This window comes from Ornithorhynchus anatinus, chromosome 4 (genome assembly GCF_004115215.2).
Source record: "Ornithorhynchus anatinus isolate Pmale09 chromosome 4, mOrnAna1.pri.v4, whole genome shotgun sequence".
In the NCBI taxonomy this organism is placed as follows: Eukaryota; Metazoa; Chordata; class Mammalia; order Monotremata; family Ornithorhynchidae; genus Ornithorhynchus; species Ornithorhynchus anatinus.
The window spans coordinates 127,265,492-127,283,792 of record NC_041731.1 but is presented as its reverse complement, the minus strand read 5'-3'; the positions used below and the strand labels follow the sequence as shown (position 1 = coordinate 127,283,792).

At 44.5% G+C, this 18,301-nt stretch overlaps 1 protein-coding gene across 3 annotated transcripts in view; it reads right to left on the bottom strand.

The window, feature by feature from the left end:
* STK32B (serine/threonine kinase 32B) overlaps positions 1-18,301 on the bottom strand; it is a 377,989-nt gene that overhangs the window by 7,587 nt on the left and 352,101 nt on the right. For all 3 annotated transcript variants that reach the window (XM_029062114.1, XM_029062115.1, XM_029062118.2), the window contains 2 exons: positions 16,206-16,337; positions 13,442-13,506 (listed from right to left, as the gene is read on the bottom strand). In XM_029062114.1, the coding sequence (XP_028917947.1) occupies positions 13,442-13,506; positions 16,206-16,337 (197 nt within the window). The remainder of the gene's footprint in view (positions 1-13,441; positions 13,507-16,205; positions 16,338-18,301) is intronic.

Below are 18,301 nucleotides of genomic sequence, written 5' to 3'. Positions count from 1 at the left end.
CAGTGTTCTATCCCCTAAGCCACACTGCTTCTCTTGTCAAGATGGGCTATGATTTGAAAACAGGTGTTCTGTGTTTTTTTTTCTGGGCATGGGGAGTTAATGGTAGAGTAGAATTTACTGGACCTTGGGACTAAAGGCTGGTAATAGTAATAATAATGAGGATGGTATTTGTTAAGTGCTTACTATGTTCCAAGCACTGTTCTAAAAGCCCGGGTAGGTACAAGGCGATCAGGTTGTCCCACGTGGGGCTCACAGTCTTAATCCCCATTTTACAGATTAGGTCAATGAGGCACAGAGAAGTTAAGTCACTTGCCCGAAGTCACACAGCTGACAAGTGGAGGAGACTGGATTAGAACCCATAACCTCTGACTCCCAAGCCTGTGAGCTTTCCCCTAAGCCACATTGCTTCTCTAGTGAAAATTATGTTTGGGGTGTCTGCTTGTCTTGTAAGCACAGCAGAGATGGAGTGCTGAATTTCTGCTGGTAGGTATTTAATTTAGGTATTTAATTTAATTTTCCAGGTACTGAAGTGAAAACACTGCAGGCTTTCACCAACTGTAAAGAGCTGAACTGGCAGTTCAGGGAAAGGATGGTAAGAAAAAGTGTGGCTGAGAATGAGAATTCAGGACAGATTTAAAGGGTGGCTCCAAAGTGTTAGCATATTTAGTGTGTTAGAGAAGCGGCACAGCCTAGTGGAAAGAGTCTAGGTCTTGGAGTCAGAAGGACCTGCGTTCTAATCTTGGCTCCAACACTTGTCTGCTGTGTGACTTTGGGAAAGCCACTTGACTTCTCTGTGTTTCAGTTACTTCATCTGCATAATGGGGTTTGAGACTTGTGTGACCCATGTGAGGCAGGATCTGTTTCCAACTTGATAAGCTTCTATCTACCCTAGCACTCAGTACTGTGCCTGGCACATGATAAGCACTTAACAAATGCCATAAAAAAAGGTTAACTTGGCCTTTGCCCATTTTAATCTTCCAAAGTGTATTTTACATCTGATTTGTTGCTCAAGGTTTATTCAGAAACAGATGACTTCTGGGAAATGGAAAAAGGCACTTAGCGCTAACTGCACTAACTATATTTCATGAGAGTTTTGTGATTCGAAGAAAATAATTAGCTGAGTCTTTGTCAGAATAAATTAGCTGCCTTCTTCCTTATTAGTGTTCTCTCCACATCTCTATAGAGTAAGTATCATAGCTGATCGAGAATTGTCTTTAACTTGATCTGAATTTATAGATCTTTTCAAGGTGTCTTATTAGCTTCAGTCTTAGATTTGGGATTTTAGGACAATCGCTGGGGTGACAATATTTCTCCATCTTTATTGACTACGATGTCCAATGCCCACAACACCTAGTTCAGATTTCCAACTTCCTTCTCAAATCCTCTGTCTCCCAGGTCCCCTATCGCTTGCCCCTAATGATATGGCCAGGCATTTCACTGATAAAATGGAAACGTCAGGTGCGACCTCCCTAAAATCTCCTCTGCTCCTCTCAAGTCTCACCCTCCACCTACCCTCTCTTCGACTCTCCCATATTTCCCAGTTGTATCTCTAGAGAACTCCCTGCTTTCCTCCCCAAATCCCCTCTCCACCTAAACCTCCAAACCCCTCCCTTCACACATTACTCAAGCAATTTCCTCCTCCTCCTTCTCTCACTGACTTAGCTCCCCTTTTCCCTCTGCTCCCTCTACCCCCCTTCACCTCTCCACAGCTAAACCCTCTTTCCCCCCCTTTCCCTCTGCTCCTCCCCCTCTCCCTTCCCCACCCCTCAGCACTGCACTCGTCCGTTCAACTCTATATATCTTCATTAACCTATTTATTTTGTTAATGAGATGTACATCACCCTGATTCTATTTATTTGCTATTGCTTTAATGAGATGTTCTTCCCCTCGATTTTATTTATTGCCATTGTTCTTGTCTGTTCGTCCCCCCCGAATAGACTGTAAGCCCGTCAAAGGGCAGGGACTGTCTGTATCTGTTACCGATTTGTACATTCCAAGCGCTTAGTACAGTGTTCTGCACATAGTAAGCGCTCAATAAATACTAGTGAATGAATGAATGAATGAATTTTCAATCATTCAATTGGCAAGGGTTAATAATGTTGGTATTTGTTAAGCGCTTACTAGGTGCCGAACACTGTTCTAAGCGCTGGGGGAGATACAGGGTAATCAGGTTGTCCCACGTGGGGCTCACACACTTTTAATCCCTATTTTACAGATGAGGGAACTGAGGCACAGAGAAGTTAAGTGACTTGCCCACAGTCACACAGCTGACAAGTGGCAGAGCCGGGAGTCGAACTCATGACCTCTGAGTCCGAAGCCCAGGCTCTTTCCACTGAGCCACGCGCCTTCCTCAGTGTTTTCAAACACGCCCATGTCTCCCCTATCCTAAAAATACAAGGTTCTCCATACCTCCTGGCTTCTTCCTGTTATACCCCATCTCCCGTTTACCGTTCCTCTCCAAACTCTTTGAGTGAGTTGCCTATACCCGCTGCCTCCAATTCTTCAGTTCATTCATTCATTCATTCATTCAATAGTATTTATTGAGCACTTACTATGTGCAGAGCACTGTACTAAGCGCTTGGGATGAACAAGTCGGCAACAGATAGAGACAGTCCCTGCCGTTTGACGGGCTCACGGTCTAATCGGGGGAGACGGACAGACGAGAACGATGGCGATAAATAGAGTCGAGGGGAAGAACATCTCGTAAAAACCGATGGCGACTAAATAGAATCGAGGTGATGTACAATTCATTAACAAAATAAATAGGGTAATGAAAATATATACAGTTGAGCGGACGAGTACGGTGCTGTGGGGATGGGAAGGGAGAGGTGGAGGAGCGGAGGGAAAGGGAGAAAAAGAGGGTTTAGCTGCGGAGAGGTGAAGGGGGGGTGGCAGAGGGAGTAGAGGGAGAAGAGGAGCTCAGTCTGGGAAGGCCTCTTGGAGGAGGTGAGTTTTAAGTAGGGTTTTGAAGAGGGGAAGAGAATCAGTTTGGCGGAGGTGAGGAGGGAGGGCGTTCCAGGACCGCGGGAGGACGTGACCCGGGGTCGACGGCGGGACGGGCGAGACCGAGGGACGGTGAGGAGGTGGGCGGCGGAGGAGCGGAGCGTGCGGGGTGGGTGGTAGAAAGAGAGAAGGGAGGAGAGGTAGGAAGGGGCGAGGTGACGGAGAGCCTCGAAGCTTAGAATGAGGAGTTTTTGTTTGGAGCGGAGGTTGATAGGCAACCACTGGAGTTGTTTAAGAAAGGGAGTGACATGCCCAGATCGTTTCTGTGGGAAGATGAGCCGGGCAGCGGAGTGAAGAATAGACTGGAGCAGAGCGAGAGAGGAGGAAGGGAGGTCAGAGAGAAGGCTGACACAGTAGTCTAGCCGGGATATAACGAGAGCCTGTAACAATTAGGTAGCCGTTAGGGTGGAGAGGAAAGGGCGGATCTTGGCGATATTGTAGAGGTGAAACCGGCAGGTCTTGGTAACGGATAGGATGTGACCCCTCTAATCTGACATTTGCCCTCTTTAAGATCACTGATGATCTCCTCCTTGCCGAATCATGCCAGAATTCCTTATTTTCCCATCCAAGCCCTGTCCACCCTGTGTCTTTCCCATCACCGTAGACAGCACCTTCCTGCCTCACGAGCCCATAACCTTGGCATTTTCTTTGACCTCTCTGTTTCATCCAACCCACATATTCAATGCATCATTAAATCCTGTTGATTCCACCTTCATAAAGTCACTAAAATCCGCCCCTTCCTCTCCATCCAAACTGCTACCGTGCTAATCCATCCACTTCTCCTATCCCGACTGGATTACTATATCAGCCTTCTTGCTGACCTCCCTGCCTCTTGTCTCTCTCCATACCAGTCCATACTTCAGTCTGCTGCCTGGATCATTTTTCTACGAAAGCATCAGGCCACATTTCCCCACTCCTCAAGAACCTTCAGTGGTTGCCCATCCACTTCTGCATCAGAGAGAAACTTATCACCACTGGCTTAAAAGTTCTCAATCACCTTGCCCCCTCCTACCTCACCTCACTACTCACCTACTACAACCCAGCCCGCACACTTTGCTCCTGTATGCCAGCCTACACTCTATCTTGATCTCACCGACCTCTTGCCACTTCCTACCTGCAGCCAGGAACGACCTCCCTCTTCATATCCAACAGACAATTACTCTCCCCACCTTCAAAACCTTATTGAAGGCCCATCTTCTCCAAGAGACCTTCCCTGACTAAGCCCTCATTTTCTCTTCTGCCACTCCCTTCTGTGTCACTCTTACATTTGGTTTCGCAAAATTTATTCACCTCACCCTAAATCTCTCAGCATTTATGTACATATCTGTAATTTACTTATTTATATTTATGTCTGTCTCTCCTTCTAGAGTGTAAGCTTGTTGTAGGCATGGAATGTGTCTATTATATTGTTACGTTGTACTCTGCCAAGAATTTAGTACGGTGTTCTGCACACAGTAAGCACTCAATAAATATAACTGATTGATTGAAAGAAATCTGATGGGCTCTACTCCATCCAAATCCTCCATGGCCACTAAGCTGCCTTCTACACCATGGACGACCCCCTTCTGCTGGAAACAGCACTTGTGCATATTTATATACATTATTTATTACTCTACTTATTTTGTTAATGATGTTTAGACATCTATGATTCTATTTATCTTGATGGTATTGAAGCCTGACTTCTTGTTTTGTTTTGTTGTCTGTCTCCCCCGTTGAGACTGTGAGCCCGTTGTTGGGCATGGACTGTTTGTATCTATTGCTGAATTGTACATTCCAAGCACTTAGTACAGTCCTCTGCACATAGTGAGCATTCAATAAGTACGATTGAATGAATAAATGAATGAAACATTATCCAACCTCGTCTTCAATGACCCTGTCCTCTTCTGGCTGTACTCTGGCTGTTCATTCTCAGTATCCCTCATGGGCTCCTCCTCTGCTTCTCACTCCCTAACTGTGTGAAGTTTCAATTCTGGGTCCTCTTCTACTCTCCAAGTACCTAGAGAAGCAGCGTGGCTCAGTGGAAAGAGCACGGGATGGAGAGTCAGAGGTCATGGGTTCAAATCCCGACTCTGCCGCTTGTCAGCTGTGTGATTTTGGGCAAGTCACTTAACTTCTCTATGCCTCAGTTCCCTCAACTGTCAAATGGGGATTAACTGTGAGCCTCACGTGGGACAACCTGATTACCCTGTATTCCAAGCCCGGGTTCTTTCCACCGAGTTATGCTGCTTCTCTAAGAAATAGAATTAGCCATAGTGATGATGAGAAGTGACATGGCCTAGTGGAAAGAATACAAGGCAGGGAATCAGAAGACCAGGTTTATAATCCCAGCTCTACACTTGCCTCCTGCATGACCTTCTCTGCGCCTCAGTTTCCTCATCTGTAAATGAGGATTTGTACATTCCAAGCGCTTAGTACAGTGCTCTGCACATAGTAAGAGCTCAATAAATACTATTGAATGAATTGAATGAATAAAATGGGGATTCAATATTGATTCTCTCTCCTACTTAAACTGTGAAAAACATTTTGGGCAGTAATTGCGTCTGATCTGATCAATGTATATCTTCCCCAGTGCTTAGAACACTGCTTGACAGATAATAACTGTTTAGAGAAGAAGCATAGCCTAGTGGCAAAAGCACTGGCTTGGGAGTCAGAGGATGTGGGTTCTAATCCCACCTCTGCCACTTGTCTACTGTGTGACCTTTGGCAAGTCACTTCACTTCCCTGTGCCTCAGTTACCTCATCTGGAAAACGGGGATTAATACTGTGGGACAACCTGATTATTTATATCTACTCCAGTGCTTAGAACTGTGCAGGGCACATGGTAAGCGCTTAACAAATACCATTAAAGAAAAACAAGTGCTTCTTGCTTCCATCTCTGTTTGACTTCAACTCATTTGGCTTTAATGATTCGGTTGGGATGAATCCAAGCCAGACATCTGCAGAAATGAAGGAGCAGCTCCGAGGTTAGGTAGCTGAATTTCCTCACCACCCCACCATCTGTGTGAGAACTTTGCGAGGCAAACCTCACTGGAGATTTGCCTGCAGTCACAGATGACAGGACCCAGGCCTTTAATGCACTTGGTTGGGAGCTGTGACAGATTGCTAAATCTATTCTTGGGTCCCAAACTCCCATAAAACCTCCTATAATTCGAAAATCCTAAACTACCTCATTGCTTTGGAGGAATTAGGCAATTCATAAAATCTCATTTCACTGGGGAGAGGAAAAGGTGACAGGTAACATAGATGAAAGGAGTGATAGGAAGACACTCTACAAAAGGTCTAAAAAAAAAAAAGGTATTTTTTAAGTGCTTACTTTGTGCCAAGCACTCTACTAAGCTCTGGGGTGGATACAAGCAAATTGTGTGGGACACAGTCCCTGTCCCACGTGGGGCTCACAGTCTCAAACCCCATTTTACAAATGAGGTAACTGAGGCACAGAGAAGTAAAATGATTTGCCCAAGGTCACACAGCAAACATGTGACAAAGATAGGATTAGAACCCATGACCTTCTTACTCCCAAGCCCTGCTCTATCCACTGCGCCATTCAGTTTCTGAGATTCTTAGAGAGACTCCTGATAGCAAAGAGGATCAAATGCAATTTTACCCAGAAAAAGAGGGTTTTACGGCTGTTCTAAAGGCTACAGTACAAGGACGGTCTGCACCTACTTAGAAGGGAAAGTTACAAGCTGTAAGCTCCTTGAGATGCAGCATGGCCTAGTGGAAAGAGCATGGACCTGGGAGTCAGAGGATCTGGGTTCTAATCTCTGCTCCACCACTTGTCTGTTGTGTGACCCTGGGCAAGTCACTTCACTTCTCTGGGCCTCAGTTACCTCATCTGTAAAATGGGGATTCAATACTTGAAACTGTGAGTCCCAAGGGGGACGGGGACTGTGTCTGATTGATTGACTTGTCTCTAAGCCCAGCACTTGTAACAGTGTTTGGCACACAGTAAACTCTTAATACCATAATTATTATTGTTATTACCAACTCTATGGGGTTGTTCATTCCCAAGTGCTCAGTACAGTGCTCTGCACACACAGTACGTGTTCAACAGTACTGCTGATTGATTTACTGAAGCACTCAGACCTTTGCTCTGCAAGCATTAAGCTCATTATGGGCAGTGAACGTTCCTATTTACTGTTATAGTCTACTCTCCAAAGCGCTCAGTATAAGTGCTTTGCACACAGAAAGTGCTCAATGAATATGATCGAATGAATGAATTGAACAGATACCGCTGATTGATGGATAATAGGATAGAATTCCATTGTGTTGAGCTCCAGCCAAATGCCTTTAATCTCACCGAAAAGAATTGCAACTGAATCTTACACAGGGCCATGGTTTCTTTGGAGAATTTCCCAGCAACCAGCTCCTGTTGTATAAAAGGATGAGGACCAGGGTTTGGGGATGTGATTTCCACTGTCCACACAGACTAGATCTCCAATTTTCAGGCAATTTTCACCATTTAAAATAGGGTCGCCAATTTTGGTGGTATCATTGGTTGATTTTTGTTGCAGACTTCTCCACTTTGTCTCCCTCTCCCAGTAGGTCTGACCCAAATTCTAACACTTCAGCAGAAGGATACAACAGAGGTGGGGAAGAGAGGGCTGTTTCGGAATGCTCCAGCCTCCTTTGCCAGTTAGGGCTCCAGAATATCCTCATTTAGGAAGCTTTTTGAACATGGTCTGTGGTTAAAATTTTCAGGTGCGAGGTAGCTGATAAAGAAGAAGCATGGCCTAGTCGAAAGAGCCCGGGCCTGGGAGTCAGAAAGACTTGGGTTCTAAACCCTGCTGTCCCATTTGTCTGCTATGTGATCTTGGGCAAATCACTTGACTTCTCTGTGTATCAGCTACCTCATTTGTAAAATGGGGATTGAGACTGTGAGCCCTATGTGGGACAGGGAGTATATAATAATAATAACAATAATGGTATTTAAGTGCTTATTATGTGCAGAGCACTGTTCTAAGCGCTGGGGTAGATATAGGGTAATCAGGTTGTCCCACGTGAGGCTCACAGTTAATCCCCATTTTACAGATGAGGGAACTGAGGCACAGAGAAGTGAAGTGACTTGTCCACAGTCACACAGCTGACAAGTGGCAGAGCCGGGAGTCAAACTCATGACCTCTGACTCCGAAGCCCAGGCTCTTTCCACTGAGCCACGCTGCCCCACTCGATCACACTGTATCTACCCCAGCACTTAGTACAGTGCCTGGCACATAGTAAGTGCTTAACAAGTGTCACATACTATTATTATTACTATTATTTCCTCGAAGTACTACTTGGCAGGAGGAGAGTTAGTATTTATTGAGTGCAGGGCACTGGACTAGATGGTTGGGAAGAACAGAATAGAGAAGAAACACTTTCCCGGCCCACAAGGAGCTAACAAAGTCAGCTCTGTCCTTCCTCTGTTCCCTACTTCTCTCTCACTACAACCCAGGACAAGCAGATTGCTCAATACTTAACCATATCTCAATCTTTTCTCTCTCACCTTAAACTCTTTGCTCCCTCCTCCCTCTTGTCTGGAACATTTCATTCATTCAATTGTATTTATGAGAAGCAGCATGGCTTAGTGGAAAGAGCACGGGCTTGGGAGTCAGAGGTAGTGGGTTCTAATCCTGGCTTCGCCACTTAGCTGTGTGACTTCGGGCAAGTCACTTAACTTCTCTGGGCTTCCGTTACCTCATCTGTAAAAGGAGGATTAGGACTGTGAACCCCATATGGGACAACCTGATGACCTTGACTCTCCCCCAGCACTTAGACCAGTGCTTGGCACATAGTGAGCGCTTAACAAATACCAACATTATTATCATTAGGGAAGCAGCGTGGCTCAGTGGAAAGAACCTGGGCTTCGGAGTCAGAGGTCATGGGTTCAATTCCCAGCTCTGCCACTTGTCAGCTGTGTGACTGTGGGCAAGTCACTTAACTTCTCTGTGCCTCAGTTCCCTCATCTGTAAAATGGGGATTAACTGTGAGCCTTATACATGGGACAACCCAATTACCCTGTATCTCCCCCAGTGCTTAGAACAGTGCTCGGCACATAGTAAGCGCTTAACAAATACCAACATTATTATTATTATTATTATTAACTTCTCTGTGCCTCAGTTACCTCATCTGTAAAATGGGGATTAACTGTGAGCCTTATACATGGGACAACCCGATTACCCAGTATCTACCCCAGCGCTTAGAACAGTGCTCTGCACATAGTAAGCGCTTAACAAATACCAATATTATTATCATTATTATTATTACTATTTACTAAGTGCTTATTGGGTGCAGAACACTGTACTAAGCACTTGGGAAAGTACAATAGAACAACAAACAGTGACATTCCCAAACTCCCTCCTCCTTCATTTGTGACATATCATCTCCCCATTTCCAAAGCCCTACTAAAATCATATCTCCTCCAGGAAGACTTCCTTGACTAACCTCTCATCCCCCAAATCTATGTTCCCTCCCTCATCCACACTTGATTCCTCTCCCTCTTAAGCACTTAGGTACTCAGCCCAGCCCATCACTACAGCATTCTAATACATTTTTTAAAAATTGTGCTTGTTAAGCACTTACTATTCTAGACTGTGAGCCCGATGTTTGGTAGGGATCGCCTCTGTTCCCCTATTGTACTTTCCAAGCGCTTAATACTGTGCTCTGCACGCAGTAAGTGCTCAATAAATATGACTGACTGAATGAATGAATGTGCCAGACACTGTACTAAATGCTGGGGTAGTTACAAGATAATCAGGTTGGACACAGTTGCTGTCCCACCTAAGCCTCACAGTCATAATTCTCATTTTACAGATGAGGTAACTGAGGCACAGAGAATTTAAGTAACTTTCCCAAAGTCACACAGCAGACAAGCATCAGAGCAGGGATTAGAATCCAGGTCTTCTGAATCTTAAACCTGTGCTCTTTCCACTAAACCATGCTGCTTTATATATCTTGAAAGTCTTGTTATTTCCTCTGATCTATAATTTTTTTTAATGCCTATCTTCCCCACTAGATTGTAAAAGGCAGCTATTGGGCCTACTTACTCTATTGTCCTCTCCCAAGTGCTTAGTACAGTAGAGTGGAAAGAGCTCTGCCACTTGTTGGCTGTGTGACTGTGGGCAAGTCACTTCACTTCTCTGTGCCTCAGTTCCCTCATCTGTAAAATGGGGATTAAGACTGTGAGCCCCACGTGGGACAACCTGATTCCCCTATGTCTACCCCAGTGCTTAGAACAGTGCTCGGCACATAGTAAGTGTTTAACAAATACCAACATTATTAATCAAGTCTTCTGACTACGAGGCCTGCACTCTTTCCCCTGGGCCACACTACATCTCCCTGTGAGTCTCGCTGGATTCATTGGTGCTGTCTGAAGCAGTCAGGTTCTACAATTTGGGATAGAGCCTAATGGATAGAGCCAGGGCCTGGGAGTCAGAAGGACCTGGGTTCTAATCCCGGCTCTGCCACTTGTATGCTGCGTGACCCTCAGCAAGTCACTTCATTTCTCTATGCCTCAGTTCCCTTAAATACGACTGAATGAATTGAATGAATGAATCGAATGAATGTAAAATGGTGATTAATAATAATAATGTTGGTATTTGTTAAGCGCTTACTATGTGCCGAGCACTGTTCTAAGTGCTAGGGTAGATACAGGGTAATCAGGTTGTCCCACGTGAGGCTCACAGTTAATCCCCATTTTACAGAGGAGGTAACTGAGGCACAGAGAAGTTAAGTGACTTGCCCACAGTCACACAGCTGACACAGCAGAGCCGGGAATCGAACTCATGACCTCTGATTCCAAAGCCCAGACTCTTTCCACTGAGCCACGCTGCTTCCCAGATTAAGATTGTGAGCCCCATGCGTGACATGGACTGTGTCCGACCTGATTACCTTGTAACTACCCCAGTGCCTAGAACAGTGTCTGGCATGTAGTCACTTAACAAATACCATAAATAAATAATAGCAATAAATAATAGTAATAACATAATTCTTTTAAAATGTTTCAGGCCTGTTAAGTAGAAGGGATCGCATAATGATGGCCATGCCCTGAGGCTGGACTATGGCTGACCACAGTTTACTGAAAAAACAAGAAACGTTTGGGACTCTGTACCTATTTGAAACAAGTCCATACGTGGGGGTCTGGGAAAGCAAATGTGCGGAACAAAAAGATCTTGCCTCAGTACAATTCTAGTCACAAGAGTTGGAACCATGGCTTCATCCACAAGGCCATGGCTTACAAGAAAGACTCCAGGACTGGAAATTAGGAGACTGGTATTGTAGTCCTGCTTTCATCACTTTGTGATTTTGGCAAGTCACTTAAAATGCTCAATTTGTTGCCCGAATTGTACTTTCCAAGCTCTTAGTACAGTGCTCTGCACACAGTAAACGCTCAATAAATATGATTGATTGAATGAATGCTCAGTTTCTCAGTTTCCTCATCTGTAAAATGTGGTTAAATCACTCCAAAAATCATATTTGTTGAGTGCCTCCTGTGTGCAGAGCACTGTACACTTGGGAGAGTACAATATTACTGAATTGGAGCACTGTACTAGGCACGTGGGCAAGGACGGTATTCTGTTGCCAAATTGTACATTCCAAGTGCTTAATGCAGTGCTCTGCACATAGTAAGCGCTCAATAAATACTACTGAATGAATGAACTGAATGAATTAGAGAGCTGTTAGAAATGTTCCCTGCCCATAAAGAGCTTACTGCCTAGAGAGGGAGGCAGACATCACGGTCTTAACAATCACATACTCTGTGTCAGGGGCTGGGATAGATTCCAGATCATCAGGTTGGACACAGTCCAGGTCCCATTTGGGTGCTTATAGCTTCAAACCCCATTTTACAGATGAGGTAACAGACAAGTTAAGTGACTTACCCAAGGTCACAAAGCAGACACGTGGCAGACTTGGGATTAAAACCCAGGTCCTCTAACTCCAGGTCCGGTACTATTTCCACGAGGCCAGGCCACGCTTCTTTTCCAGTTCATATAAATAAGTAAATTATGGATATGTACATAAGGGCTGAGGGGCTGAGGGAGGGGTGAATAAAGGAAGCAAATCCTAGTGCAAGGGTGAGGTAGAATCGAATAGGGAAAGGGGAAAACAGGGCTTAGTCAGGGAAGGCCTCTGGGAGATGTGCCTTCAGTAAGACTTTGAATGTGGGGAGACTGAACATCTGTCAGCTATGAAGAGGGAGAGTGTTGCAGGCCAGAGGCAAGACATGGGTGAGAAGTCGGTTGTATGATAGATGAGACTGAAGTACAGTGAAAAGGTTGGCATCAGAGGCATGAAGTATGCGGGCTGGGTTGTAGGAGAGCAGAGAGGTAAGGGAGTAGGGTGAGACCAAGGTGGAGCAGGGATTATATATAAGGGCTGGTTATTTTGTATCTACCTTAGCATTTAGCACAGTGTTTGGCTCATAACCAATGCTCAGCATATACCATCTTTCATAATAATAATAATACTAATAATGGTACTTGTTAAGCACCTACTATGTGTCAAGTCCCGTTCTATGTGCTTGGGTAGATACAAGCTAATCAAGTTGGACACAGTCCCTGTCCCACACGTGGCTCACAGTCTTAATCCCCAATTTACAGATGAGGTGACTGAGGCAGAGAAGTGAAGAGACTTGCACAAGATCACACAGCAGACAAATGGAAGAGCTGGAATTAGAACCCAGATCCTTCTTACTCCCAAGCCTGGGCTGTATCCACTAGACCATGCTGCTTCTCATTTGTTAAGCGCTAACTACGTGCCAGGCACTGTACTAAGCACTGGGATAAATGCAAGCATATCGGGTTGGACACAATCCAAGCGGACTGTGGTTTGGGGTCCGGGGTTCGATTGATCTACTTTAGAAGATAGCAAAAGAGGTTACTTTATTTCCATTAAGCCTAGATATGGCTTAATGAGAGATATGACCTCTTATTCACGCTCAATAGTCATTCATGCACTCATCTCACAGAAGGAATCATTGTCGTTTGGTGAGACTGGGAAGATGAGCTGGAGGGAGTCTGTGAGGTGAACTGCAAAAAGAACACTTTCCAATAGAGCTGGGCTACAGCCTCGGTTAAGACTTTATGTGGGTCAGCACTCCTTCTTCTTTTGATTGGCTGGTGGGAAGCCAAAAATTCCCTCCCTGGACTGTAAAAGCTTCTGCTCAAAATCACCGATGGCATTTCTCTAGGTCCGGCCATGACTTCTGCCGGAGGATTCGTGTTTGATTCCAGAGACTAAAATAGTACAAAGGCAACAGATGATCCTCTGGGAAACCAAACGCAGCCACCATCCGGGTTCCGTCATCCCTATATTTCATTTGCGAGCTTTATCACCTACTGATACACTCACGAATCATTTGGGGTTTGGGACTTCAAAATCACCCCAAAGACTTGTGAACATTTTAAGCGTGACTCTTTCACCAATGTATGTTTAACAGACTTTTAAGAAAGATACTTACTTTTCTCTGTTGAATATGATGAATTCTTTCCTCACTGTTTCCAAGCACTGCTGCAGGTGTCCATTCTTTGAAAACAGCACGAATAGGTTGATCATCAACAGTGGAAAATCATCGTCCACAGAAATCAACAAGGGAAGAGGACTATTGGTGAGTAAAGTGCTTGGAAGGGTCAGGCATTCATTCATTCATTCGGTCATATTTATTGAGTGTTTACTGTGTGCATAGCACTGTACTAGGCATTTAGGAGAGTACAGTACAACAACAAACTGACACATTCCCTGTCCGCGACGAGCTCACACTTCCCTTCTCTGGGCCTCGGTTCCCTCATCTGTCAAATGGGGATTAAGACTACGAGCCCCGTGTGGGACAGGGACTGGGTCCAACCTGCTTAACTTGTATCTACCCTAGCACTTAGAACAGTGCTTGGCATGTAGTAAATGCTTACTATTATTATCATCATCTAGGGTTACTTAGAACACTGCTCAACACATAGGAAGTGCTTAATAAATGCCATTATTATTATACTTTACAGATGATGAACACTTTAAACTGTAAGTTCATTGTGAGCAGGAAAGTGCTTGGCACATAGTGCTTTACAAATATCATTATTATTATTATTCTGCTGTACTGTTATGCTGCACTGTCCCAAGTGTGAAATACACAGTGCTCTGCACACATTTAATGCTCAGTAAATACAATTAATGGATTTGACTAAATCCTCCTAGGCTGTAAACTACTTGAGGGCAGGGATCCTGTCTATGAACTGTATCATGTTGTACTCTCCCAAGCATTCAGTACAGTGCCCTGCACAGAGTCAAAACTCATTAAATACTATTGAGTGATTGATTGATTGCTGAAGCAGGGTGAGGAGCTGGTATCAAGGGTGATTTGGTGACTCCGACGGCCTTCTGGGTCATAGGGGACATGACCCTTTAAAGCTACTTGAGGCAACAAAAGAACCTAAGGAACATTCATTCATTCATTCAGCCTTATTTACAGTGTGCAAAGCACTTTACTAAGCACTTGGGAGAGTACAATATAACAACAGACACATTCCTGCCCACATCGAGTTTACGGTCTAGAGGCAGAGAATAGACTCCTAGCTTTAAATCCTGAAATGTTTCACCTTGCTCAAGTCATCCTGCAATAAGCGGACATTATTCCAACTATCTGAGGCCTTCCCAGACTGAACCTTCCCTTTCCCTCTGCTCCTCCTCCCCTCCCCATTCCCCCTACTCCCTCCCTCTGCTCTACCCCCTTCCCCTCCCCACAGCACTTGTGTATATTTATATATATTATTAATTATTCTATTTTATTAATAATGTGTATATAGCTATGATTCTATTTATCTATTTTGATGGCATTGATGCCTGTCTACTTGTTTTGTTTTTCTGTCTCCCCCTTTTAGACTGTGAGCCCATTGTTGGGCAGAGATTGTCTCTATCTGTTGCCAAATGGTACATTCCATGCACTTAGTACAGTGCTCTGCACCCAGTAAGCACTCAATAAATACAGTCGGTTGATTGACTAATTAATCCCAGACTGCAAATAGTAAAGTCAACTTCTGTTGGTTATAAAATTTATTCAGGTAAGGGCCATGTAAGTTGCCCTACTGGAAGATTCTTGAGAGTAAGGATTGTGTCTTCCTATTCTGTTGTACTCTGCCAAGTAGTGAGTAGAGTGCTCTGCACACAGTCACCCAATAAATCCCTGTGCTTGATGGATCTATCTGAATCTGAAACACTGTATTTATCGCTGGATGTGTTTCATTTATTGTCTCATACTTAAATTCAGTCCTCAAATGGCATGTGGCGATTTTGTATCTGAAAGCCAAATGTCTCAGAGCAACTCTAGGGCTCCAGTTTCAAGCCCCCACTCCTCCATCCTATCCCATCTCTTCCCTCCTTCTCCTCATCTCTAACTGCTACTTCCGTGACTTTGCTTCTTTGAATGAACTACAGGGATTGGATTGTAAACGACTCACGAGAAAAGCAGCGTGGCTTCATGGAATGTGCACACGCTTGGGAGTCAGAGGTCGTGGGTTTTAATCCCAACTCTGCCGCTTGACCACTGTGTGACCTGAGGCAAGGCAAGTCACTTAACTTTTCTGGGCCTAGGTTCCCTCATCTGTAAAATGGGGGTGAAGACTGTGAGCCCCACATGGGACAACCTGATTACCTTGTATCTACCCCAGCACTTAGAACAATGCGTGGCACGTAGTAAGCACTTAACAAATACCATCATCATAATCATTATTATTATTATTGTGAACTCCATTAGGGCAGGGAACGTGTCTACCGACTCTATTGTTTTATAGCCTCCCAAGCACTTACTACAGTGCTCTGCACACAGTAAGCACTCAATAAGTACCTCTGATGGATTGATTCACTGAAAGAGATGAGGAAGCTGCTATCACTGGATATTATCATGGGCAGAGGAAAGAGTGATGTGAATCTATCTTAAGGTGATTGCCTTCAGTGTTCCACCTCTGTTGCTGTTTTTCAATCTCCTCAACTAAAATACAGTGGGGCCCATCGGTCTACAATCTGTCCAAGAATCAAAGAGATTTACTTCAGTTCTGATGTAATTCTCTTTCAACCTTGGAATCTTCTTGGTGTGGTGTCTGCAACAGAGGGGCGGATGAGAGCTCTGTATGTGTGCTCGTTCATTCAAACATATTTATTAAGCACTTACCGTGTGCAGAGCACTTTATTAGGCGCTTGTGCGTATGCACGTGTGTTTCAAGTGTTGGCTTTGCACTTACCAGGGTACAACTTTCTTTTGTTCCATCTTTGGATTTGTTTTTAGCAAGTCGCTTCTTCTTTTTATGAAGAGGCTTCGATTCCAGAATCATTTCCTCAAGTTCGAAAGTAGGGTCACAGTTTAGCCTTCCTTTCTGTTTCAAAAGCAAGAAAGGCATGATTTTCTTGCACCTTGGCATCCAGGTCATACTTTCTGAAGTTACCTCAGGTGAGGCTTTAGCTTCTGCTTGAGCCATTTGATGTATTGGCCATTACCATGAGAAAAGATTATGGGATAAATGACTGGCCCATGAAGCTTTGAGCAAGAATTTGAGTTATTAGCCCTCAATCTGACTCACTAGATTGTAAATTCCTTGAGGTGGGGGACTGTGTTTTTTTTTATTATGCCCTCCTCAATGGTTAGTACAGTGCAGTGTGCCCAGAAGGTGCTCAGTAAACGCTACTAATTCACTGACAAACCATGCCAAACTGAGAGCACAACTACCAATCAATAATCTTTAGTCACCAAGGCATGCTCTTCTCTCATTATTGACCTCTCTTGCTGATGCCCTCCCTTCTATCTGGAATGCCCTAAAAATAATAGTAATTGGGGTATTGTTAAGAACTTCCCATGTGTGAAGCACTGTACTGAGGGCTAGGATAGATACAATCAGATATCTCCCCACCTTCAAAGCCCTATTAAGCCTATTGAGCACAGTAAGTGCTCAATAAATACCATTCGTTGATTAAATCTCATCTATTTAGCAATCAGTTGAGCACTTATTGTACGCAGAGCACTGTACTAAGTATTTAGGAAAGCACAATACAGTAAAGTTGATAGAAACAATCCCTGCCTTCAAAGAGTTTACAGTCTATAACCCCTCCAGGAAGTCTTCCCTGATTTGTCTCTGATCTCTCAGCTCTATCTTCACCAATCATCTGTGCACTAGAGTCTTCTCCCCCTCCCTACTCTCCCCACTTCAAAGCCTTATTGAAGGCCCATCTCCTCCAAGAGGCCTTCCCTGACTAAGCCCCCCTTTCCTGTTCTCCCACTCCCATCTGCATCACCCTGACTTGCTCCCTTTATTCATTCCCCCACCCAGTCCTACTCCACTTTGTCCATATTGGTCATTTATTTGTTTATATCAATGTCTGTATCCCTCTCTTCTCTTTAAATTAAACTGTAACTTAGAAAAAGGAGTGGGAGAAGAGGAAAGAAGGGCTTAGGGAAGGCCTGTTGGAGATGGGCCTTCAGTAAGGCTTTAAAAGTGGCTGGCGAGAGTCATCGTGTCAGACAGGAGGAGGGAGGGCGTTTCCAGGCCAGAAGCAGAATGAGGCAAGAGGTCAGCCTGGGGCACTTTGAGGAGTTTAGCTAATGACACAGTCTCTGCTCTGGCAAATAGAAACCGCAGAGCTCACTAATTCTGCCTTCTCCATGCTTCTGGATGACTAAAGACTGAATGCAATTACCATTTGTTCTCCGTCTCTCCTGGTATCAAAAATCCAATTGAATACTGCAAATATTTTGCTTGAGACAGACTACCCCAGAACACTAAATCTGATTCCTCTGTCACAGACTATATCATCATCATCATCATAATAGTTGGGGCATATGTCAAACACTCTGTGCCGAGCACTGTTCTAAGTGCTGGGGAAGGTACGAGATAATCAGGCCCCACTTGATGCTCACAGTCTAAGTAGGAAGGACAACAGTTTTCGAAACCCCATTTTTGCAGAGGGTCCTGAAGCGAAGAGAAGTGAAGTGACTTGCCTAAGGTCACATAGCAAGTAAGTGGCAGAGCCTGGAATAGGACCCAGGTACTCTTGACTCCCAGGTCCATACTCTTTCTACTAGGCCTTGTGATCTGGGGCCCCGTAGATGCCCATATTAAATAATTTTGATGTGTAACATGGGATTGCTGGGTGACCTTGGAATCTTTGGAATCCTGGTTCTGCCACTTGTCTGCTGTGTGACCTAGGGCAAGTCACTTCACTTCTCTGGGTCTCATTTGTCGCATCTGTAAAGTGGGGGTTGAGACTGTGAGCCCCACTTGAGAAGGGACTGTGTCCAAACCTATTTGCTTGTATTCACCCCAGTGTTTGGTAATACTATAAAATA